This window comes from the organism of the source record quoted next, unplaced genomic scaffold (genome assembly GCF_019419815.1).
Source record: "Pyrus x bretschneideri cultivar Hongxiangsu unplaced genomic scaffold, Pyrus_bretschneideri_v1 Contig20, whole genome shotgun sequence".
Lineage (NCBI taxonomy): Eukaryota > Viridiplantae > Streptophyta > Magnoliopsida > Rosales > Rosaceae > Pyrus > Pyrus x bretschneideri.
This window is the reverse complement of record NW_025999502.1, coordinates 4185540-4210439: the sequence shown is the minus strand read 5'-3', so window position 1 is coordinate 4210439 and position 24900 is coordinate 4185540. Positions and strand designations below refer to the sequence as shown.

Here is a 24900-nt window from a genome sequence, read left to right as displayed (position 1 = left end):
GGAACGACTCGTTCCACATCCGTGGAACACAAAATTATAACCACCGTTTCCTTCTTCTTCCTCCTTGTTTCCATCCGAGGGCATCTTTGCTCCCGCTCCGTTCCGTTCCGGCCTGTCCAGTCCCGTCCCGTCCCGTCCCATCCCGTTCCGTCCCGTCCCGTCTGCATACCAAACGATACCTTAACACTAGATTGAAATTATACGAATTCAACCGTCCAATATCACATACAGCCATGCACTGGAGAATTTTTGTTACAAGAGTAGCAGGTTGATCTACTAAATCTCAACCGTTGATTCACAAATCATCAGCGCACAACCTAAAACTTGCACATCACCCGTTCATCTTACAGACACTGCCTGTACCATCTACAGTAGATCCCACCTTCTCCATTTGACTCCTCCCCAAAACCCCAATGCACCATTTTCCTGACTCACTCCACTCTCAACCCTCAACCAAAAAGCGCGCGAACAGCGGCGGCGAAATGCCGGAGCTACCGGAGGTGGAGGCGGCTCGGAGGGCCGTAGAGGAACACTGCGTAGGGAAGAAGATAACGAAAGCACTCATCGCCGACGACTCCAAAGTCATCGATGGAGTCTCACGCGCCGACTTCGAGGCCTCTCTCTTGGGAAAGACCATCGTCTCCGCCCACCGCAAGGGCAAGAACATGTGGCTCTGCCTCGACTCTCCTCCCTTTCCTTCCTTCCAATTCGGTGCCGTTTCAATACCCACTGTCGCCATTTTTGTCACAATTGCTAATTTGCTATTATTATTATTAGTATGACAATGTGCATAGAAATTGATGGATTTGTGGTATTTTGTGGTTGCATGTTTGTGTTTCAGGAATGGCGGGTGCTGTATATATTAAAGGGGTCGCCGTCACGAAATATAAGAGGTAATGGGTTTTGGCCATGGAGTTAAATCAAATTAAAAGACTGATTTTTGGGTAGCATTTGGGGTTAGGATTGACCCCAAATGTAAGGTTCATCGTAAGAATTGAGATGTTTGAATTCCGATTCAATTGGTTGCAGGTCTGCTGTAAAGGACACTGATGAGTGGCCTTCCAAGTATTCCAAGTTCTTTGTTGAAGTAAGAATTGATATTCCAGAGACCCCAATAGCCAACAGTGGTGGTTTATTTTGTTTTCGTATATGTGCTTAATTGGTAATTGGTAATGATTTAATTAAAAGGAGATTTTTAAATGACTGATACTGTGGGGGTTCTGTGAGTGTGAGTCGGTAAGTGTTTAGTTGTTTTTGGTTTTAGCTGGAAAGGTAATCAAATGAGGGACAACCAAATTTCTGCATTGTAATGTAGCTTTGACACCAGGTTTTTGGTTTCTGAGATACTGTTGAATACTTTGACTAAGATAACAGTCACTGCCAGTATCTTCTTTTAGGACCTTTTCAATGCTTAATTATCTCGTATGTGAATGTGGAAGAAGCGAAAAAGTAGTGAGGAGTTAGCTCATTCATCATGTAAAAGTTGAATGAATGAGAATATCTGTGTATTATATATTCTGGAAAATAACGCGAAAAAGTGGTGAGGAATTAGCTCATTCATCATGTAAACTTTGAATGAATGAGAATATCTGTGTATTATATATTCTGGAAAATAACAACGGTACTTGTGTGATTTAGAGCATTTGGTAAAGGAAATAGTTTATGTGAAACTTCGTGTATCTTCATGACCAAGTTTCACTTGAGTTGCAGTTACTTCATTTGTACAGTAATTTGAGCCAATAAACTCACAAATATATATTTTTCCTTTATAGTTTGATTCTTATCCCACTGACAAACAAAGTGGGGTTAGTAATGGCTGACACATTTCATTGTACTGATTATAAACATTTATACGAAGAAACTAGCTTCATGGATTTGCTTGATGTATTTTTCTTTAAATCATAAAAGATGGGTCATCGAGTGTGTATTTCTTTATGACATCCATATACTATGTGCAGTTGGATGATGGTCTGGAGTTCTCTTTCACTGACAAGAGGCGATTTGCTAGAGTCCGCTTGCTGAAAGATGTATATAACATCCTCCTCTATTCTGTAAAGTTCTCATGTTTTCTCTGCTTTAAGCTTTAAGCTAACACTTTGATGAACTTACAATATGTTGGTACAGCCAACTTCTGTGCCCCCCATATCTGAGCTTGGGCCCGATGCTCTCTTGGAGCCTATGACAGTGGATGAACTTTTTGAATGCTTCAGCAAGAAGAAAATTGCAATTAAGACCCTGTTGCTTGATCAGGTAGTTACAGCTTTTATCATTTTTATTGAGCATGTTAAGTTACGATCTTATTTTCCTGGAGTACAAATCAAAGAGTCTACAATTGTATAGTTAAATGGGTAACTATTTATACAATGGTTTATAACATGTTTATGGTATATGCAATAACTTTTTTCCCCCTGTTGTTTTTACGTGTTTGCAGAGTGTTATTTCAGGAATTGGCAATTGGGTTGCTGATGAAGTACTCTACCAAGTCAGTCTAGTCTTTATACTTGAACAGTATCATTAATATTAATCACATTTAATGGAGTATGGACCTCGTAACATGATGAGATAGGAATATTGGATGTACGACTTGCAATACTTAAGAAAAATACAGTTTCACTGATCTATCTCCTGTATCTGTAGATAAGAGCACATAATTTATATGCGTTTTTTTATTTCTGGAGAGTAGATATACTGGTGTCCTAGATTTAATAGGGATCTAGGATAATGGATTCTTTTTATGTTCATTTAACATTTGATGCATAGAATTTATGAGAAGTTGGCAAGTCCAAGCATTTTGTGTTGTCTCTAACAACGACATGTCCAAATGCAACCTAAGATGATTTGATCATATTTAATGATTATGGAAAATTGCAATTTCCAAGAGGGATGTTATGTGGTAGGTTAGCCAACCTTCAGAATCTAAAATTAATTCAAAATTAATTCTGGTTGTGACAGAGAGAGGGCATGCAATTCGTTGAGCTCCACTAGCTAGGGTGTATTTGTGCAATCCAATTCTTTGTCATGGGAATTGGAACGATACTTAATTAAATTCATTTTATAGAAGGATCTTCTAACTTATGTCTGGTCCTGATCCTTAAATCTAGAAGCTCTTAGTTATTACTGGTTTTATTTTGTAGGTCTAGATTGTCTGATGGTGGAGTAAATGCTTATTTGATTTCTTGCAGGCAAGAATTCATCCGGAGCAAGGTGCTGCGAGCCTGTCGAAAGAAAATTGTGCAGCTTTACACAAGAGCATCAAAGAGGTGAGAGGTTTAAGTTTTTAATTGAGTCTCTGCTAGTATTATTTACTCTTTTTTCTTTTCCTTTTCTGGGAGTTAAATATGCAAATATAGAGGATGAATACCTGTAGGTTATTGAATATGCGGTTCGAGTTGATGCTGAGTCTATCCACTTTCCCTGTGAATGGTTGTTTCATTTTCGGTGGGGCAAAAAGCCCGGAAAAGTTGATGGTAAGAAACTGGTGATATATACTGGTCATTTTGACAAAAGAATTTATTGTACAGGTCCTTGAAAAATCCCTGGAAGTTGGAGCAGATAGTAGTCAATTTCCTAGTGATTGGATTTTTCATTCCCGTGAAAAGAAGCCTGGAAAGGCTTTTGTTGATGGTTTGGTTCCTGACCCTTGTGTGATTATTTGTTAAAGACTAACATTGGATTAATTGATATTTTCCTGTAATGCAGGGAAGAAAATTGAGTTTATCACAGTTGGTAGCAGGGTATGTCATTCTAAAGAGTCCTCTTCTATTGTTTTTTTTTTTAAGGAGTGTCCTATTCTATTGTTCTTCTGGCTATTTCGGAGTATTTTCTTTTCAATGGGTTCCAAAAAAATTTTGCCTTTCGGTTTTGTATTTCTAGACTTCAGCATTTGTACCAGAGCTTCAGAAGTTAAGTGGACCGCAAGCTTCCAAAGCAGCAACTAAACAAGCTAACAAGAAAAAAGGGCGTGGTGATGTTGTTAATGATGATGTTGATGAAGCAGCAAGTGATGAAGAAGCCAATGAAAATGAAAAATCGAAGAAGGGGAGGAAGCCTAAAGGTCAAGGTAAGAGGGCGTCAGCGAAAAGAAAATCAAAAGAGAGTGATGATGAAGACAAGGACAGTGATGATGATGCTGACGACAATGATGACCATCAGGATGAAGATCAAAAGAAGAAATCAAGAAAAGGTGTCAATAGTAAGCAATCCAAGGCAGAGAAGACATCAAAGGCAAAGGTGCAGACCAGTCAAAGTGGTAAGAAGCTGAAGAAAGGAAAATAGGTAGCTACTGAGCGGAGATGCGCAGACCAGTCGTTTTTGGAAGAACGAAATGATGGGCGTACGTGTGCATTCAGTTTCTATTTTCGCAACTCTAGTTAGTAGTAGTCAATTTGTCACGAAACTGGTCGATGCTAATTATGTGGCTATATTACTGACTTCCGTTATGTATTGTATGCTCAACTGTAGTTTTAAATATACATTCCCGGCTTTCCTTGCACGGAAAAGAGTGGTTTTCCTCTAACGAGGTTCAGTTGCGTCACGGTATATGCGGACAATCGGAGTCAAAAGTTTACAATATGGATATATCATATACACAACCAGAAAAAAGTAGTATTTACACATGAATTTCCAAGGCAACTCGGCAGGATATTCTTTTGCACCTTCATCGAATCCTCTTAGAACACATAGCCATTGTTATCGTTCACAACTTCTTCCCCTGCTTTTGGAAATTGAAAATGAATCAAGCATTCCAACGGCGAAATCATGACTTCAATCCGCAGGACTAGTGAGCTCATTGATCGAATTATATGTCAGTGATATTTCTAGGGGAGAGATTTTCTTACCTTGAAACGATTGACTTGGAAGATGATGCCGATTTCCAGATTAAACATGGATTCAAGCATTGAACTTTTAAAAGAATACTCGTAGAGCAGTAACAACTCTCTCGGGCCTGTTATATGTTTTTCAATGCTCGGTTAAGAAAAATGAAGGCAGAAAAGCGTTGCAAAGCACGAGAGTTCTATACGAGAAGTCATTTACCAATCCTCCTGTGGCATATGCCCGGCACCTTCTATCAACTTAAGCTGGACCGCAGTAGGGTTTGCTTTCTGAAACTCTTCTGCTATAGACGGAGGGAGATACTTGTCTGAAATCCCCCATACAACCAGAGTCGGCGTATCCCATCTGAAGTCCAGAAGCCATTATTTAGTCAATCATCAGCCAAAAGTAAAACAAATCATTAGAAACATGAACAGTCTGAATGAATTTAGCTCATGCATTCGATGTCTTGTAATGACACCATCTTTCTTAGCCCGCACACCCTGTGTCGCAGAACTCTTTACACTTCTTGACAAGCAGATGGATGCATAAGAAGTGCAAATTTTTAAGTATAGTGTCAGCCTTGTTCACTATTTTTTTTGTTCCTTCCTCAAAGGCAAAAGACTATAAACCAGAACCAACAAAAAATCGAGAAGATAACGCTGTAATGATATACCTTCCAGATGCAAACCCAGATGATATTTGGCTTAATATACCATTGAAATCGGCTTTCCTTGTAGTTTCAAGTAACGCTGGAACATCGATAAAACTTAGTTTAAGTCGTTAAGATAATATTACTACTGCTGATTTCTACAAAATGTTAGCATTGAACAATTGGTCCTCTAGAAGAATTAGATTACAAACCAAATCCAGGTCCACTGCTTGAAAGATATGGTAACCGATACACATCAGCCTTTTCGAGCTTCAACACGTAACTGTTGAAAGAAGAGACACTTTTGTCAGAGCTACGCCTATGTCAACGGTGATTTCTTCTTATTTGTTGTAGAAAAAGTTTCAATACAGCTATTGCAATGTTGATATGTTGAAGGCGAATGCGCAATACACATTTTTTAGCACGTTACATGCCTTTTGCATTAGCCATGCTTCAGATAATGTTTCTCTAGACCATGGAAAATATGCAAAGGTTAAAGCTTATGTCTGACATCTCAATCCATTTAACACTCCCTAACACCAAGTACTAGCAAGATAACGAGAAAGATTAGTGATTGCGGAGAACTAGATACGTACGCGCTACCTGCTTCAATGAAGCGCTCAGCCATAACTGCATTCTGGCATGTAAATTCACCTAAAAAAGGGAATCTGAAGAGAATCAAAAGAAAATAGGAGTGAAAATACAGAAACATAGATCATTCAATGAAACTTCGAAATTAACTGTCATATGTCAGATAAGCTCGAAAATAGAAAATGTGCAAATGTTCAATCTGAGCCTTCATTGTAATGCAATAAATAATAGAGCTTTTTAACCATTCAGGTTTTCTATTTGAATGTGGCCCTAGCGTTTGGTTAAGCATGCCTTTCTCTTGAAAGATTTATATACAGAAAATCATATGATTAACTTGAATTTGAGGATAATGTAGGAACTATAACCAGTTTTTTGAGCTTGATGGAAGAAACAGTTGTTCAGTACAAAAATCTTTTTGAGTGGAAAACCCGACATCTTATACTATATTTTCAAGTAAGAATATCAAACCTTAATTGCTTAAACAGCCCAGGAACGGGAGATGAAACTGTCAGTGGAGTATTTAGAATTGCAAGCTTTGATATTCTGCTCGGGTTCTTTAATGCCCATGTCAATCCATATGAACCTACAAGAAATCCCTTCAAGGAGAGGACGAAAGCATGTGAGAAACATAATTTAATTGCAAAATAAACTATAGGATTGATTCAACTATAGCTTGACTAGACTTGACTAAAATCTTTTGAACCAAGAACATCTTTCATCACGAACACCGTCCAAATAGCTTGTCTTCTAAAAGTGTTCAAACCTGAACGACTAGATAGAAAGGAGATTTGACGCGGAGCTTATCTAGTAATTTGTCAAATTCCTTGTGGAACTCCTCTTCTGCAGTGGAAAGATCGATCTTAAACCAAAAGAAAAGCAATGTCTTTTCCCCCGAAAAACAAAAGAACAAACGTATGAGAGGATAAATCTTCTATTATAAGAATGCACCTTTGTAATCAAAGTCATCATATCCAGCCTGTGGTTTGTCACTGAAACCAAATCCTAGCCAATCTGGTGCTAAGCAGTGGAAGCCGAAGTCTTCTGACAGCTACTCAAGATTAAGGTAACGAATATCAAATTTAGCAGCAGTCAGTTGACATCGAAGGCACAATAAGGATTCAAATTACATGACCATGAGATTCAAGTTAACGTATTTCAAGATCGATATGTCAGAGCGTGTAGATGGTCTGAAGATTACCAAGGATTAACAACTCTGTAGTTTCATGTACTAAGCATGTAACTGTATTTGAAAAGTGATATCCCTGAGCATCGTAATTGCTTAGCTTTTTGTCCTAAGCTTTTACGATAAGCAAAAAACAGCAGTGAATAACATCCAATCCAAACCAAAACAAAATTCAGCTAGACCTGTGACATGACACTTCTGTAGCTGTAAGACTGCGTGGGAGCACCGTGAAGAAAGACAACTGTTCCACGTTCGCTCTCAGCTGATCCTGCAAAGTAAAAAAATCTTGTAAAGTTACAAAGAGCAGAAAGAGGATTTTAACTAATGTCGCAGTTGAAATATTTTTACCAGTTTCTCTCACAAACCATACATACTCCCCTGCTCTGAAGTATTTACCATATTCCTTCCCCTTGTCTTCTATCCTCTAGATTCAAAAACAAGAAATTAAATGTCTCAACGATGATATAATAACAACATTAAGAAAAAAGTTAGAGTACACTTCAAGATGAGTAGAAATTTAAGGACTCCAGTCACGATGAAATTGCAATTGCATACTCTTTCATGGTGCATTAATGGACAACCAAAATCCAATTTTGAGCTTTCAACTTTCGATCAAGCTACGAGTGATTCCAAAAAAAAACATTTCCTCAACTACAGTCCACATTTAAGACCTTGTGTAGTTCCTTGATAAAGTGCAGAAGATTTATAGCATCTATTGTAATCACACGAGTCTGACTGAAAGTTCAATAAATTAAACGATGAAATCGATATCCATGTTTTATAGACCATCATGCAAACACTTGCATCAGTAGCTTGTGAAGGAAGTTGTTCCACTCCAAAAACCAATTGGCAATAGGCGGAGTAGCACATCTCCTTGTAAGCACATGCAAGGTCACTAAACTTTCTGATGTTGGACAACATTCCAACATCCTCACAGTACAATTGTCCCAAAATGATACTATTTTAATTGAAACGCACTTGATGAATTGACAATATAACAAAATATACTCATCAAAATCCACCAAGAAAAAACCAGAATAAAGTAAATAATAACAAGGAATTCCAGACTTGGAAACTGAAAACAGTGAATTAAGTAAGAGCAGAGCTTACATAAAGCATTTGGCCAACATTGCCAGACTCTGCAGGGCTCTCACTGATCTGAATGGCACTACGGCTTGATGGGTTATCGGTGACAAAGCCAAAGGGGTTGAAAGCCGGTGAGTCTGAGTCTGAGTCTTTCTCTGTGTCCTTGGTTTTTTCTTGGTCTGCAGCACTGGCTGTGACTCTTGCTCTTCTCCTTCTGCTTGTAAAAAGGGGGATGTGGGATTTGGGTTTAGGAGAATTCGGTACGGCGGAGAGAGGAGAAGAAGAGGCTGGGAGGTTGAAGGGCAGAGAGAGCAGAGCCGAAGCCATTCTCACTAGTTGTGGCTGTTGGAGCTTGGAAGTTGAGAACCAACGGTTTTGAATCAATAGATTAAGGGCTGGTTTGGTATTGCTGTGCTTTGAAAAAAAGCTGCTGTGAGAATAAGTGGCTGTGCTGTGAGAATAAGCGGCTGTGAAATAAAGCCAGCAAAGTGTTTGGTAAACTTTTTTGTAAAAGTGCTTTTGGAAACAAAAAGCAGTATCATAGTGTTTGGTAAACTTTTTTGTAAAACAGCTGTGACTGTGTGAAATGACCAAAAAGGGTATATTACTAGATGTGTTATTAATTTAATTTTCTTAATAAATAAAAGTGAATTACTAAATATATTTTATTTTTAGAAGAAAAATATTTATAAACTTTATCTTAAATATTAATTAGTATGACAAACCACGTGGCATGTTGTTCCCGGCACACCTAAAAATTTCTCCCTTCCGTGACACCTTTTTCTTCTTCTCCTTCTTCTTTTTCTTTTCTTTTCTTTTCTTTTGTTTTGGTTTGTCTGCATCTTTCTTTTTCCTTTCTTTTCGAAAACTCCTCCCTTTCTCTCTTCTTCTTCCCCGTGACAACACACACACACACACACAAATACCCACAGTCGCACAACTCAGGGAGAGTCACCATCATCGCCGTTGAACTGCTTCTCTCTCTCTCTTTCTCTCTCCCCTGCTCGCGGTGCCGGAGTACGCCGAGCATCTCCGGCGAATTTTAGCTTGTTTTCCGGTTGGGTAGGCATGGTTTCTCCCTTCTTAGTCTTGTTAGATGTTGGTTAAATGTAGTTACTGAGTTGGGTTCATGAATTTTCAAGGTTTTGGAGTGTTTTTGGCAAGGGTGGAGGTACACCCAATTTTCCGGCGAGTGCGTGTTTTCCGAGGGATTTTCCGGCCACCACAAGCCGTTTCACGGCGAACCCAAGGTATAAAACTACTCCTCTTGGCTAGTGCTTCATTTTGATACCTAGATCGGGGTCTAGGTTGTAGTTTTGACGTGCGAGAGAGTTCTGGAGAAAGGTCGGTATATTTCATTAAACCTGGACACTGTTCACCCGTGTGTGGGTGAAAATAAGCTGCTTTTGGAAGCTACAAATTGCAGCTTCTTGTCATCTCTTGGTTTTGGGCTTTTTTTCACCCTCAACTTTGAAAAAAAGCTGCTTTTTAAAGTTTACCAAACACCAAAAATTTTCATAGCTTTTTTTCATAGGAGCTTTTTTTTTAAGCACCTCAATCCCAAACAGGCCCTAATACATTAGACACCACTTTGGTCTTTTGCCACGTTGGACTATACTCATCTTTATTTTTGGTGAGTGGTGACCAATATTTTGCTATTTTGGTGATTCTTTCTTGAAGAAATGATAACGGACACTCTCAAAAGTGATACTTCTTATGGATTCTCTGTTACCTCACAATTTGATGTCAATTCTCGTGCCAAAACATGAGGTGGCAAAGAATATATGGAGAGTCTCACTTTTGAGAAAATCTCATTAACAATTCTTCATTTCTTGAGTGGATTGGAGCATAGGTCATGAAACATTATCAATTTGTATATGAATTTCATAAGATGTGAAATACTCGTTTTTGATGTTAATTTCCTGAGAATTTTTGTGCGTTAGATTTGATGGAAGTAATCATGAACTTGACGTGAAAGACAATGCCCCGGATTTTGTCAAATTCATATACTTAAAATAAAGACTTAATTCATGAACCAAAACTACAATATAGTTCAAAACAATGCTTAAATGTTCTCTTTTTTCTCAATTATGTCTGTAATATGCAATAGGGTGACGTTGTGGCAGTTTCTCGAACTAATCACATACACATATGGAAAAGTTAAAATGCGTTATTATAGTGACCAAAATTTATCAGCCAAAGATGGGACGTGTTAATTTTAATCTCCCTTAGTTGATTTTGAGACTAGTGTTATGCAAACTTATAAAATGATACTCTGCTAATATATGAACAATAAGTAAACGCACCACACTTGCATACTCCTTGTATGATCTTTGTTGAGAAATCACCAGCACTATGGAAAATAACAACTTGGTTACAAGAACTTATTGAAAACCCATGGTAAACCCTGGAACCTTGCTTTAGATCTCTCTGTCACTCTTGACTCTCTACTCTTGTATTCTCTCTTGTGTGAATAAATAGCCCCAACAAACCTATTTATAGCATATAGACCGATGGATACATACCTTTTAAATCCTTTTAGTGTAGAAAAAATTAACTTATTTTCTAATCCTAAACTGATTGGGCTTACAAAGAAAAATTTATTTTCCTACTCCTCACTCATCAAAATTGGTGGGCTCCAATGACTTAGCCCATCAGAGGGTGAGGAGGTAGGGATTTAGCTCAATAGGGCAAGATTAGGACGATCTAACATGATCATTAATGGTAGGCTTGTTAAAAGGGTCGGGACTCGATTGGCTGGTCCGAGCCCAACCATGTATTTTGGGTTGCGGGCTGGCCCAACTAGTTTTAGGGTCGAGCTTTATCCAACCCGATTTTAAATGGGTAGGGCCTAGATCTTGCATTTTAGGCTCTGGGCTGACCGTTAACACTGTTCTTAGGCCTGGCTCAATATGTCCTGGTGTAATTTAAATACTTTTGAACTTTCTTTACAAATAATTAACTTTTTGTTAATACTTATATATATATTTTTTAATACATTGATATTTTTATACTAAAGGGAGAAGAAATTCAGCAAACAAATACTTATATAATTTAGTTGACTATATTAACCAAACAAATACCTTAGTTCAGATGATAATTGAAAACTAATTAAAATAAAAATTTTAGGCTCAATTCTCAACAACATTACTTTTTTTATAGTTAAATGTAAATGATTAATGGGCAAAAAATTGGGTTGGGCCGGGCAGCCCGCTCATAGGCTTGAATTTCCAAGCCCACGGGTTGTCCAGGGCCTTACATATTTGACATAGAGTTGGCCCAAAAATTAAGGTCTGGTAGCGCTTAAGCCTTGACCTTTTAGGATCGGGTCAACCCTACTTGAACTAATTTACAAGTGTGACTTAATGTGGAGTTGAAACAACTACTCATGGAACGACATGCGTGACTTAATGAACCATCCTCAAGTTCATTCTTGCTACTCTATAAAGGCATATTCACCACCCATTGATAGGTAATTATTTCTTGTTTGAAATGATAGCGATTCGGATACTACTTCTCTTACAACAAATCACATATAATTAGTATTAGTATATCATAATTTTATCACCATAATTTATTAAATAAAATAAACCAAATAAGATAAAATACTTATCTTTTGTAGGTAAAGAACGCTCTTTGTTGATCCTTGATTAGAACATGATTTTAGGTTGAGGCGTGTAGTCACTGTCCTTAAGAGTAGATTTCACATGTCTAAGACAATGTCTCGGTATAACAGGTTATGGCGCCTTACCCTCCAGGATACAACAACCTATGATCCTTGTAAGCGTACACTCAATACATGGATCGAGTGAACAACTCGATTCTTTCCCTTGGCATATAAGAGGTGGAAATTATAATAGCATTTGAGAGAATACATGAGATTAAGAGAAGAAAGGACGATGAGATTCTTTTCAACTAGTGGAATTTGTAGGAAAGAAAGAATTTGAAGTTCAATGGCCAAAATCTATTCAAGGGAAAAAACAAATAGAATCTATATATATATGTGTGTGTATGTGTGCGCGCGCGTGTGTGTGACAAATTACAAAAGGACATTGGAGGATAAAAGAGATGATTGATTAGGCAACACCACAATTGTAATTCAAAGTCCATCAATTGTGATTCAAAACCATTCATTATACCTCAACGTTATAATGCATCATTTTTCAGTTTTACAAATCAAAATTGAAATTAGGAATTTGAAAACAAATTGAATAGTATTAAAGTGACCAATGAAGAATTGTATTTTGAAATACCTAATTAAAATTCTAACAATCCCCCACATATTTCAAAATATAAATCAACTCGCAAGAAGAAGGGAATTAGAGAAACACAAGTATAATGAGAGGACAAGTACCAAAGGAAAAGGAGAATCCAACACATTAGAACTGGTGTCTTTTGGACTATGAACCAGCCTTAGGACGAAAGCCGTAACTCACAAAAATTTGGTGAAAATTAAATTTTCTATGAACCAAGATTTCTTTGTGATGAATCATAGAACTAACCATCCACAGTGAATCCTTGGAATCGAGCTTGTTCTAACGGGCGCGCCCACCTGGATATTCATGAGTGCTCTAGAGGACCTGACTAAGCTCTCATAGGAAGTGGTCAAATAGGTGAATCCATTAAGTGTGCACTGTAGTCAAGCACATCACCTATATATCGGCTATGGTATTCATTAAGAACACAAGTTCAACCTTACACACTACAGTAGTTGCACTATCTACACCATAGGGATAGACGCTCAATAAAGTTATTGACATAAATTGATAATGCACGCCCAATCAACAAGCGACTTGTTCTTACCCATATGAACCTACTTCATGGGATCTCCATTCACATAGGTTGGGTTACCATCACTCGTGATCGATGTTATAGGCACAAGTCTCATCCCCCTTGATGTACAAATCATCACTATCATTTAGCTTAGTGGATTTGTCAGAGGATATCCTAGATCCAATTTTGACCTCAAAATAATTATGTAAAATATATATGCATAAGTCATTTAGCTTACACTCTTATAGCTATGATATCACAGATGATGAACCGGTTTATCTCTTCCACAAATAGTGGGATATCTCAAACCAAATAAATTGGTCTATCCACAAAGGGATATCACAATATTAGATTCAAAGAAAGTTGGTCTCTTCCATATAAAATGGGATATAACAAAGAGGTTGTTAAGCCTCAAATAAATATCTTTTCCAACGAGTGTCAACTCATGTTCCAATCCAATGTGAACCTGCATATCTATTTAAGATATCTCTCCCTAGCATGACATCTCAACATATATGGCATTTGCGCGTATAACATTACCATAAAAATTTACCATTCATTTCTAATTAATATAAACTATAGTACCTCAAATATGTAGCATTCAGAATATGCCTCTGCAATGGTCGATGGAACTTTTCAATACATTGCCTAAATCCTTTACATCTCACTGAGTGTTAGTATCATAGATTGGTGAGAACAAAATTAGTTCCTAATGTATTCAAGATAAATCTAATGCCATGCATATGAACAAAATTTCTAAGGCAGATATGTTTGCCAGGGTCACTAACAAATCTAAATCATACGTTTTATAGAAACTTACAGAAACTTAGCATACTCCCACATTTTCAAGCATGTCAAAATTTATCTTGCATACCGGGCTCTCCTAAAAGATGTATAGTAAAGCTCATTTATAATATTCACAATTACACAGCACAAAGCATCTAATTAATTCCTCCAAGCAAAATTGAGATGGAGAGACCCCCACAATTTAAAGATGTTATAAAATTTATATGTCAATATTGTTTCTTTATTAAATTGTATTGAAATTGTGGAAAACAATATAGCGACCATGAAGACCAATGAGGAAATGCGAATTAATCAATTTAAAATGTAACCTGTCTTATTCTCTTAGCCTCATTACCAGAAAATAAGAGAGAAGGAAGATTCATATTAATTATATCAAGTGCATATGCATATGGTAAATAAATTTATATTTAGCTTAATCTATCATAGATAGGCTATCAATACACAAAGACTTAGATAAACTTGACCTCTTCCGTAAAGGGAGATACCTTTTATGTATTTTGTACCCAGAAGCTGAGATGTACCCCCACATTTTTCTAGTATGTCACTATCTGCAAAAGGACTTTTTTCGTGAAGGGGCTCTCCACCCCCACAAGTTGAAGATATAGAAATAATAATTTGCAAGTATTGAACATATATCTCAGAAATATTATAGCTTGTTAACCATGAACACCCCCACAAATTCATAGTAACAAAATTACAATATAATATCATGTCATATTATGTTGTAATTCTTATTCAATATATACTCAATATATGAATATAAAATATCACTTGAAAAATAATATTAATCAACATACTTAATTGGCATAAACTAATTAAAAAATTTGTAACTCCCACATTAAAGCTTTTTAACCAAAATTTGTAACCCCCACAACTGTAACAAGCATCCAATTTTTCAAAATGTTGAACAGAAGCTATCATTTTTCAATAGCTCATAAATTACCTTTACGAAGTAGAATGAGTTTGTCTACTTAAAAAAAATAAAAAAAAATAAAAACTTTTGATCCCAAGTTCGTTTAACCATGAGTAAAGTTAAAGACTGGAAAAAGTTTGTATAAACAGACTATTAACAATAATAGCACTTAATAATTGAATGGCTCAACAACAAGAAATTGAAAACTCCATTAATGGACTAAAACTTTTGCCCGAACCGTAAATCCAGTCGAGAGCATTTTCCCTTTTGTTACCAATCATGATTAGAAATTAAAATCATCCAAGAAATAAGAACATTGATAAAACAAAACGGATAGGACCCTCGTGAATTCTCATTTGAATTCAAAACTAGATTATATTTCACATGAGTGTTAGGCATGCAAGATATGATGTCAAAGTAATGATCATGAAAATATGGAGTACACCTGTTCAAGATATATGCATAATTTGTTAGCCAAAGAAGCTATAAGTACCAAGTATTCTAGGATGGACTTGCTCCCTTATTTCTCACTTCAAATGAGTGTTGTTGGCATCAGATCATGACTGCAAGCTAAGATCATCTAGGTATCATTTTGGTTCTTAGTACAAAGATTATGAGAATAATAATATCTCCACCAAAAATTTCAATACCAAGAACGTAATTAATCACAACCAATTTTCATATATCACAAAATATATAACAATGCCAAAAATGATTTTCCGTATTTGATTCCTCTATCCCATTTATAACCATGAAGTCAATAAAATTACTATCGATATCCTTCATAAAGCAAGCAGTTAAATTTCGATAACCCCCACAATCTAGGCATACACAAGTTTGACTACTGACCAACAAGTTTTATAAAACAAAATTGAAATATAGTGCAATTAAACCTAGGGGTGGGCACGGGCTAGGGCCTGCCCCAATTTTGAAGCGACCTGATCGGACCTGGGTTTAAAGAAAACAGGCTGGGGATTACAATTTATAATATAGGAACCGTACCTTATCCGGCCCGGTTGAAATGAACCGGTTCAGGCTGGGTCCACAAGTCCTTTTTTTTTTTGAAAAAAAAAAAAAATAAAATTTGCATTGCAAACTGCACAGATTTGCACAATTTGCAAAACTGCACATATTGCAAAACTGCAAAACTAAAACTGCATAGATTGCAAAACTGCACAGATTGCAAACTGATTGCAAACTGCACAAATTTGCATAGATTGCAACTGCACAAAGTAACAGACTGCATTTATGCAGATTTTGCACAAATTCACCATTATTCACATCCAATATAAAATTCTAAATACAAAGTCCAACATTCAATGTGACATCCCATATCGCCTAGGGGAGTGATCCTTATATATATATATATATATATATATATATATATATATATATATATATATATATATATTCCCATCTCTACCTAGCACGCAGCCAGGGTTAGGCTCTGATACCAAATTGTCACATCCCGCCCGCGGCCTGGGGCGAATCACTTCTCGGGCCTGCTCCACCACCGTAGCATGATATTGTCCGCTTTAGGCTTATCATTCCCTCACAGTTTTGTTTTTGGGAACTCACGAGCAACTTCTCAGTGGGTCACCCATCATGGGATTGCTCTAGCTCTCTTCTCGCTTAACTTCGGAGTTCCTACGGAACCCGAAGCTAGTGAGCTCCCAAAAGGCCTCGTGCTAGGTAGGGATGAAAATATACATATAAGGATCACTCCCTTGGGTGATGTGGGATGTCACAATCCACCCCCTTAGGGGCCCGACGTCCTCGTCGGCACACATGCGGCCAGGGTTAGGCTCTGATACCAAATTGTCACATCCCGGCCTGGGCGGGACCATTTTCCGGGCCCGACTCCACCGTAGCACGATATTGTCCGCTTTAGGCCCTCAGCACACCCTCACGGTTTTGTTTTTGGAAACTCACACGAGAACTTCCCAGTGGGTCACCCATCATGGGATTGCTCTAGCCCCTTTCTTGCTTAACTTCGGAGTTCCTACGGAACCCGAAGCTAGTGAGCTCCCCAAAGGCCTCGTGCTAGGTAGAGATGAGAATATACATATAAGGATCACTCCCTATCACATTCAAGTTCATAGATTAACAATACATCCAAAATAACAATATTACATTGTCCAACATCTAAAAATCAAATCAACATACAAAATATCAAGACATCCGTAATAAATTCCAAATTAACATCCAAAACTACATCCAACGTCAAAGTTCCAACAACAATCCTCATTGAATCTGTAAGCAAAAATAGAATATAAACATGATATTTTTAACGTCCAACATCATATTATCCTCATTGAATCATTGAAATTTAAAGTTTATTCATTTGAGTTTAAAATATTACCACAATACCTTTTCCTTTATTCATTCGAGTTATTTGAGGAGCTTCAATTTCAGGAACACTTGGTGAGATGGTTGAACTTGTAGATATAGTATTTGCTCTTCTTCTTTTATATTCTACAACAAAGAACAAACGTTAATTGTAAACCAATTAATATAAAGTTATAAACCAAACTATACAAAACAAAATAATTACCTTCTTCACACTCTTGATAAAATTCAAGCTCTGCGGAACTTGATTCATACTCAATGTTGCTATTGGTTCACTTCTTAACCAGTTTTGGAGACATATCAATGACTCCACTATTTGATGATCTAAAAGGGTCAATTACTCTCTTTCCTCCACTAAATGCACTCTCACTGGCAACTGTTGACACTTAAATTGGCAAGATATCTTTCGCTATCAAAGCAAGCGTGGGATATGTGCTCCTTCCTTTCAACTTCCATCATTTCAAAATGTCAAATTGTGAACCATGCGGTACTTTCTCTACAGTGTCAAGGAGATACCTATCCACCCTATGTGCAAGCATAATATCCTCGGTGTCTTCTAGTTTCTTCTCTCAATCATTCATGATTTGACTAAATATCATTGGATTTTCTGTTGGCACACTAGAAGATGATTGTTTTACCCTTGAACAAGTAGTGTCAACAACTAAATCTTCTCTACCCTTTCATTGTGTTTCTGAACTGAAAGCTTGGTAAACATATTCGTCACACATCGCCTTCAACAATGTCTTCACTTCATTACTTTTTTATTGAATCTCTTCTTCATGAGCTGTAATTGCTTTCTACACAAGTGCATGTAGTGCCTCAATTTGAACCTTGGGTCTAAGATAAGGGCAACTACAAATATTTGATTAAGGGACTCGATTGAACCAAAATACTTTCGATATTTGGCTTTCAGTGCTAAATGCCATATCACGTAGCACCAACTCTACACTTCCTCCAATAGGCTTTTCAATCTCGTTTTCCACAACAATTACATCATGAACAACTGTATTAGATGTGGGATACTTACTTGCACTAACTTTCAAAGTTATAAGATAAAAGACCTTCAAAAATTTTACAAACACTTGTACACCATCCCAATCTTCCTCCTTAGGTGGTCCAACCCTCCCTTTACTCGCCACTTCTTCTGCTTCATCATTAAGCACCTTTTCCCTAAAATAGGTGGAGTATATATTGGCTTCATCATCTTCGGACATCCTTTCAAATGCTTTTTTAAACTTCAAGCAAGATTCTAACATCATGTATGTGCTATTCCACCTAGTAGGCACATCCATAACAACTAGACCCTTACTATCCAACTTCTCATTCTCCACACATTTCTTGAAATAACTAAACCTTCGGGGACTTGATCTCACAAACCGCACGACATTTCTAAGAACATCCACACTTGTATCTAATCTTTTCAACCCATCTTTTACTACCAAGTTGATAATATGAGCTAAGCACCTCACATGCATAAATTTGCCATTAATAATAATTTTACTATTAGGCCATTTCTGCATTTTACGAACAACATACTCAATTGCCACCTTATTAGCCGATGCATTGTCAACTGAGATACACATTACCTTTTCAATCTTCCACTCAACCAAACATTGCTCAATCATCTTCCCTATTTCTTTGCCTTCATGACTTGAAATGAAACAAAAGTTTAGAATCCTTTTGTGCATATTCCATTCATCATCCACAAAATGAGCAGTTAGCACCATGTAGTTCAAATTTTGCACACTTGTCCATACATCAGTAGTCAAGCTCACTCTATGATTGTGTATCTCCCTTTTTAACTGATCTTTCATGGTATCATACATATTGAATAACTCTCTCACGATAGTTCTCCGAGATGGAACATGCAATCTAGGCTGGACTTTGCACATCATCTGCCTAAACCCTTCACTCTCCACAACACTAAAAGGTACCTCATTGATCACAATATACTTAATAATACCTTCCACACTTTCTTCTTGGCTCCACCCTTTAGCAACAAGCATGTTTTTGACATCCCCAGAAGGTCCAGAACTGCCTAGAACCTTTTGCAACTCATCAGTTGGTTTATATGACTTGCAATGTTTATTGATATGTTTGATGTAAGTACTAGTTCCACCCCCACTAGTATCATATGCAAAAAAGGCGTAACAAATTATACATAATTTGTTAGCCAAAGAAGCTATAAGTACCAAGTATTCTAGGATGGACTTACTCCCTTATTTCTCACTTCAAATGAGTGTTGTTGGCATCAAATCATGACTGCAATCTAAGATCCTCTAGGTATCATTTTGGTTCTCAGTAGAAAGATTATAAGAATAATAAAATCTCCACCAAAAATTTCAATACCAAGAATGTAATTAATCACAACCAATTTTCATATATCACAAAATATATAACAATGCCAAAAATGATTTTCCGTATTTGATTCCTCTATCCCATTTATAACCATGAAATCAATAAAATTACTATTGATATCCTTCATAAAGCAAGCAGTTAAAATTTCGATAACCCCCACAATCTAGGCATACACAAGTTTGACTACTGACCAACAAGTTTTATAAAACAAAATTGAAATATAGTGCAATTAAACCCCCACAATTTAAGTGTTGGTCTCTTATAAAATTGTATGGCCACTGCCTCCAAAATAACTCATAATGTGATGAACCGTCCCTAATTCTCCATGTAATTTCCTTCCCAAGTGTGTAAAATGATGATTATGCCCTTATTGGCAAAGTGGAACTTGACGTGGATGTAATAATTTGGCTTTTAATTTATTTTTCCTATTATTGTAATTAAATGGTACCCGTTGTTACGAATAGGTGAGCATGAGTAAAGCCTGAATCGGATTTGTAACGAAAAAGTTACGTTTAGTTAAAGTGCATTAACAACGGGTAAAATTGTACATGTATGTGTTAATTATTTAGTGTTAGAATGACTGTTTTTGATAAAGTGCACCAAATCTTATCACTTCTCTCTTTAAATTTGTCCCGTGACCTGCTCTTCCTCACCAACCAATTAATCACTCTCCTCATTTCTCTTACCCAATCAGACAGCTTCCCTCTCTATTTTGTCCAATCAGAAAACCCATCTCTCTTCTTCTTCTCTTCTTCACTCTGAGCCTCTCTCTTCCTTTTGCAACACAAACACCATCACTAAACCTCACAAATTGGACCTCAAACCACCATTATCATACTCTCCTCATCACCAAGAGTTCATCCGTATGAATCGATTCTAAAATGATTGAGCTTTGAGCTTCCAACTCAGAGCAACTCGGAGCTCCGACTCGGGTGTAGGTTCACCGACGACTCTCTGTTCGAGTTACAAGGTTGTGGATGGTGCAACTACATAACTCCCTGGAGTCCCTAGCTTAAGTTTAAAGTTGAGCCAACGTGTAAACACGTGGTTTTGAGACGACAAAAATAGGTGCAAGACTTTTGAGGCTTTTTTAGTCCATTTCCGTCCACTTTTTAGACTCTCAAGAGGTACAACCTTGTTCTTCTTTTCCCCAGCTTCATTTCCGTATAAAGTACGTTAAAATGGTTGAGAAATAAGAAAGTTATGAAGTTTTGATGTTTTTGCAAAAATTTGACCAAATTTTCCAAAATTCGGTGAACCAGACGGTGGCGGAGCTCTACCAGAGAAGAAGGAAGAATATTCCGTTAGGCTAACGGAATATTCTAACGTCGTTAAGGTATTTAACTGATGCCGTTAGATTTAACGAAATATTCCCTAGGGATCTGCCAACACGTGCAGGCACGTGGGTGCGCTTGTGGCCGCCACCTGGCAGCGAGTGAAGGCGCGTTCGACATCGTGGCGGCGCGTGGTAGACGTGTATGGGTCCGTGACGTCGCATAAAATATTTTCGTATATTTAAACCCTGCGTTTGAGCAAACTATAGGAGATTTTCCTAGCCTTTTAGTGTATGTCCTAATTAATTAATTAATTAGTATAGTTGTTTCACATATATGAGAGAATTACCCTGGGGAGGTACCAGGACAAGCAAGGCTAGGAGGCTACGATCCGACTACGTATTAGTGAGTGGGCATTTGTTTTTATATATTATATATAAAGTTTTATAGTTTCCACAAGTGCTTTTGGATTGATTTTATGCCTATTATGCCATGTTTTATTTAATTTTAAAAATGCCATTATATTGTTGAGTTTTATGTATTGTCATGTCATGTTCATATATATTATACTTGCTCATCATGCACGCTTGCACCAGTGTAGTACTCGCCCTGGGCCAGGGCTAGGCTTCACATGTATGTTCACATTGCACTACAAGCTCACCTTAGATCCATTATAGGTGCCAGTCATGTCCTAGTTTGCAATAGGCAACTAAGACTTGTATTTGATGCGCCTGGTGCCAGTCTTCACGTGATTGTAATACTATAGTGTATATTATGATTACACCCAGTCCTGTTCATGTCAGAATCCCTTTGCATGAACTCTTGTGTTAGCATAGATTGATAAGCACCTGATTTTCTTATGCCACGGTTGAGATATAAGTATTTGTGTATTTCTAGAATTATTGTTGATTTACATTTGATTTCATACTTATACGTAATATGACTTTCTGGAAACTATACATGTTTTACAGCGAGGTTAGTATGTTTAGAAATAAATGTGTTTTATAAACCTTTGTTTTTGCCCACTCACACCTTCTGTTTGTGCCTCTTCAGGACTTAGTTAGCTGAATTCTTGTGGCGTACGAGGAATCTCTAGCAATTCTGACATATCCCTAAATAAATGTAGGAGCCTATTTTCGGTTGTGTAATAAGTACCTTAACTAGATTCGACTGCTTTATTTATGTCGTATTGTCATCTATACTCTGAACACTTGTGTTTATTGGGTTCTTCCCACCACTGCACACTCTCTGTATTAGTTTAAATAAATCCTAGCTTTGGTTTAAATTTATCCATATTTTATACATCACATTCCTTTTGGCTACGTTACCTTTGGGTGTTGGCCGACTTCGGTCGGGGTGTCTCAGTTTGGTATCAGAGCATAGATTTTGGCAATCCTGTGTTCCTCATATGTGTTATAGGTCTTAATAATTTTTGATCTTTTATGTTAGAATCATGCCACCTCGTAGAGTGCCACCTGTCCCTTCTGAGACAAACTTTCCTGGTTTTGGGCAACTCGGTAAGGCTATCACCAGCGCCATTCAGACAACACTTCGTTCTCCCCAACGGACTACTTTAGAGACCGTATCTTATCTTTAGATAAATAATTTCTTTAGCAATGAGTGACCCGAGAAATCTGAGGCTTGGATCGACCATGTTGAAAAGACTTTTCGCGTTATGCAATGACAAGGGAATCTTCTAGCCGAACGATGGGTTGAAACAGTGACGTGGTTCTTTTGTCTGGGAGCAGAATCATGGTGGGCTCAGGAGTCACGCCTGTTGTCTGCTTAGGATGGCATGAGCTAGGATGTTTTCAGACACCTATTTGAGGTCAGATTCACACTTCCTGAATACAAGGATTGAAAGAGAGGCGAGTTCACGGAGTTGAAGCAGGGTAAAATATCAGTCACAGAGTATCAGTGGAAGTTCACCGATTTATCTTGTTATTGTTCTGTTATTGCTGAGAATCCCAAAGAGATACTTCGTCAGTTTAAGAAGGGGACTCGTAAGCGACTGCGTTCTTTGGTGGCTTCTATATGCTCCACCTATCAAGAATTCTTTGAGATTCTGCTTCGTGTTGAAGATTCCAAAAATGGCCTTGATAATGATGATGATGAAGAGGATAATAGTAATACTCAGTAGAATAACAATATGGGGCAGTCATCCTTTGGCCCTCGAAAGATTCAAAATTTCAAGAAAAGTGGTAATAGTTCTAGATCGTCTAGTAGGGGTTCAAATTTTAATACACCTCGAAGGGGCGGCAAATCCACTGGTAGTTCACGTTTTCAGAATCAAAGGATCTCTAACAATTCTTGTGCTCAGTTCTGTCACCGGTGTAATAATTGTCATTACAGTGAGTGTAAGAGAGAAAATAGTAGATGTTACACTTGCGGTCAGATGGGGCACAGGTCTAATCAATGTCTTCAGAATAAAAAAAAATCAGCCTCCTACACTACCACCTGCAGTTCCTCTACAATAGATTCCTGGACCTGATACCTACTAGCAGACAGGTTATGGTGGTGTTTTCCATTATCAGGGCGACGTATCCCGATATTCCAGAAGAGCATACCAGTACCCACCTAACGTCCCATATTACCAGGGTGGCTATCAACAGTACCAGGGATGTTATACATGACACACCCCGATCACGATCAGGGCGTGCTGGCCGCCACGTGGAAGTGACGTAGCTATGTGCACGGTGCGGAAGCTAATAAAATAATAATAAAAATAATACGAATAAATAAAATTCGGCTTAACACAAGGTAATGTCAAACATATGCAAGCAAAGTGTGGAACAACGTACAGAGCACGACAACCTAACGCAGTCCAGAAGAAAATGACAAGACAAAAGTACACCCGAAGGTGGTCCTACATTAGTGTCAGTCTGTCAGATATGCCGGGGAAGTCCTCGGGGAAGCCACCAAACGTGCTAGCCAACTAGAACCTAAAGGGGCGCAAAACAAAAGCGTGAGTGGGCAAAAACAAAGCTTTTTCAAAAACCATTTCAAAACAAATTCTAAACCCTCGTCGTAAAACCTGTATACTTCCCAGAAACATAATATACATATATAGATATAATCATGCTCGGAAAATGTGCCATGCCAAATGCCTCAAATATATGCAAGTGCTCATGAATGTCAAATCAAATGCCCTGAAAACTGTCGGCTGGAGTCACCTAACGTGACCTGTACGGCTGAATCTAGAGCTCAAATCTCCATCTCACTAACTATACCTGCACACGAGTCGGAACCACCTAAAGTGGTCTGTATGACATGCCTGGGTGTAATATAAGTACGCTCAAGTTCTACGATCACGTGAAGGCTGGGCGAATAATCGCAAGTCACCTACGAGTCGAAACCACCTAAAGTGGTCTGTACGATAGGACTGTGCACCTAACTTGGATCCAAGATAAGCGTGTGGTGCGGGAGGTGAACATCACGTGAAGGATTGTGCCCAACTCTGGGCGAGAGCACTAACACCAGGGGTGCAGGTTATGAGCTCACTATGTCTCTAGAATCATTATTGAACGTAAATGTAAATCATACTCACCTGGCACTTACCTGTGCGTCCGCAGCGCCAAACATATATATATATATATATATATGCAACTAATAATGCATAAATGATGGCAAACAATAAACATGGCATATAAACGAATAAACATCTCAAATCAATTTCTGGGAAAAATGAGTATATAGGTATATATACGGAAAACCAAAAGCCCACTCACTGGTACGTAGAAGGGTCGTAACCCCCTTGCCTCGAGTGACCACGCTCGTCATCGGGGTACGTCTCACCTATATGCGAAACAACTACAAAAACGTTAATTTTAAAGCACATAACAAACCTTATGAAATAACTTCTCATACATTGCTCAAATGGTGTGTATGAATACACCAACGTGATCTACTCAACCTCAGGAACATCCCCAATGCTAGAAAAAGACTTGCTTAAGATCTACTTTCAAAAAGACTTCATTGACAGTCGATCTTCCTCCTAAAGATCCAACATGAACACAAGTATGCTTGAAGATATTAGTGCTAATAGGGACCAAAAAAAAATAATTATCCCTCAGATGATCTTCCGCGAAATGTTACTAAGGAA

General features: G+C 37.7%; 2 protein-coding genes across 5 annotated transcripts; one reads left to right on the top strand and one right to left on the bottom strand.

Annotated features, from left to right (window-relative positions):
- The first annotated feature begins 467 nt into the window (after positions 1-467).
- On the top strand, positions 468-4492 carry LOC103930857 (formamidopyrimidine-DNA glycosylase). Of its 3 annotated transcripts, XM_018643398.2 has the most exons (11): positions 468-711; positions 842-893; positions 1030-1087; positions 1959-2027; positions 2125-2250; positions 2432-2482; positions 3183-3260; positions 3368-3460; positions 3522-3624; positions 3700-3734; positions 3874-4492. In XM_018643398.2, exons 1-11 carry the CDS (start codon positions 483-485, stop codon positions 4273-4275), a joined length of 1296 nt encoding a protein of 431 aa, XP_018498914.2. In that variant the 5' UTR covers positions 468-482; the 3' UTR covers positions 4276-4492. The 3 variants fall into 3 exon arrangements, with proteins under 3 accessions (XP_018498914.2, XP_009338523.2, XP_009338524.2); XM_009340248.3 differs by lacking the exon at positions 3368-3460; XM_009340249.3 differs by lacking the exon at positions 3522-3624 and having other exon boundaries at positions 3368-3467.
- A 60-nt stretch (positions 4493-4552) lies between these two features.
- LOC103928918 (cis-3-alkyl-4-alkyloxetan-2-one decarboxylase) lies at positions 4553-8695 on the bottom strand. 2 transcript variants are annotated; one of them, XR_007258299.1, is made up of 12 exons: positions 8349-8695; positions 7587-7662; positions 7421-7506; positions 7004-7103; positions 6819-6895; positions 6524-6651; positions 6061-6132; positions 5677-5747; positions 5489-5564; positions 5035-5178; positions 4839-4945; positions 4553-4711 (listed from the first exon to the last, which is right to left on the bottom strand). XR_007258299.1 is itself a non-coding variant. In XM_048583914.1 (11 exons), the coding sequence occupies exons 1-11, from the start codon at positions 8649-8651 to the stop codon at positions 4906-4908; spliced, it is 1173 nt and encodes a 390-aa protein (XP_048439871.1). In that variant the 5' UTR covers positions 8652-8695; the 3' UTR covers positions 4553-4905. The 2 variants fall into 2 exon arrangements, 1 of the variants encoding a protein (XP_048439871.1); XM_048583914.1 differs by having other exon boundaries at positions 4553-4945.
- Between the last annotated feature and the right edge of the window lie 16205 nt (positions 8696-24900).

What these genes read in the sequence shown, in the direction of transcription:
- LOC103930857 (XM_018643398.2), top strand. Translation starts at nt 483, where the DNA reads ATGCCGGAGCTACCGGAGGTGGAGGCGGCTCGGAGGGCCGTAGAGGAA. An exon ending in GCCGTCACGAAATATAAGAG is followed by an intron (nt 894 to 1,029) that starts GTAATGGGTTTT and finishes AATTGGTTGCAG; the next exon opens with GTCTGCTGTAAAGGACACTG. An exon ending in TGGAAAGGCTTTTGTTGATG is followed by an intron (nt 3,625 to 3,699) that starts GTTTGGTTCCTG and finishes CCTGTAATGCAG; the next exon opens with GGAAGAAAATTGAGTTTATC.
- LOC103928918 (XM_048583914.1), bottom strand. Translation starts at nt 8,651, where the DNA reads ATGGCTTCGGCTCTGCTCTCTCTGCCCTTCAACCTCCCAGCCTCTTCT. An exon ending in CTTTCTATCTAGTCGTTCAG is followed by an intron (nt 6,652 to 6,818) that starts GTTTGAACACTT and finishes CTCTCCTTGAAG; the next exon opens with GGATTTCTTGTAGGTTCATA. An exon ending in TTCATTGAAGCAGGTAGCGC is followed by an intron (nt 5,748 to 6,060) that starts GTACGTATCTAG and finishes TTCTTTCAACAG; the next exon opens with TTACGTGTTGAAGCTCGAAA.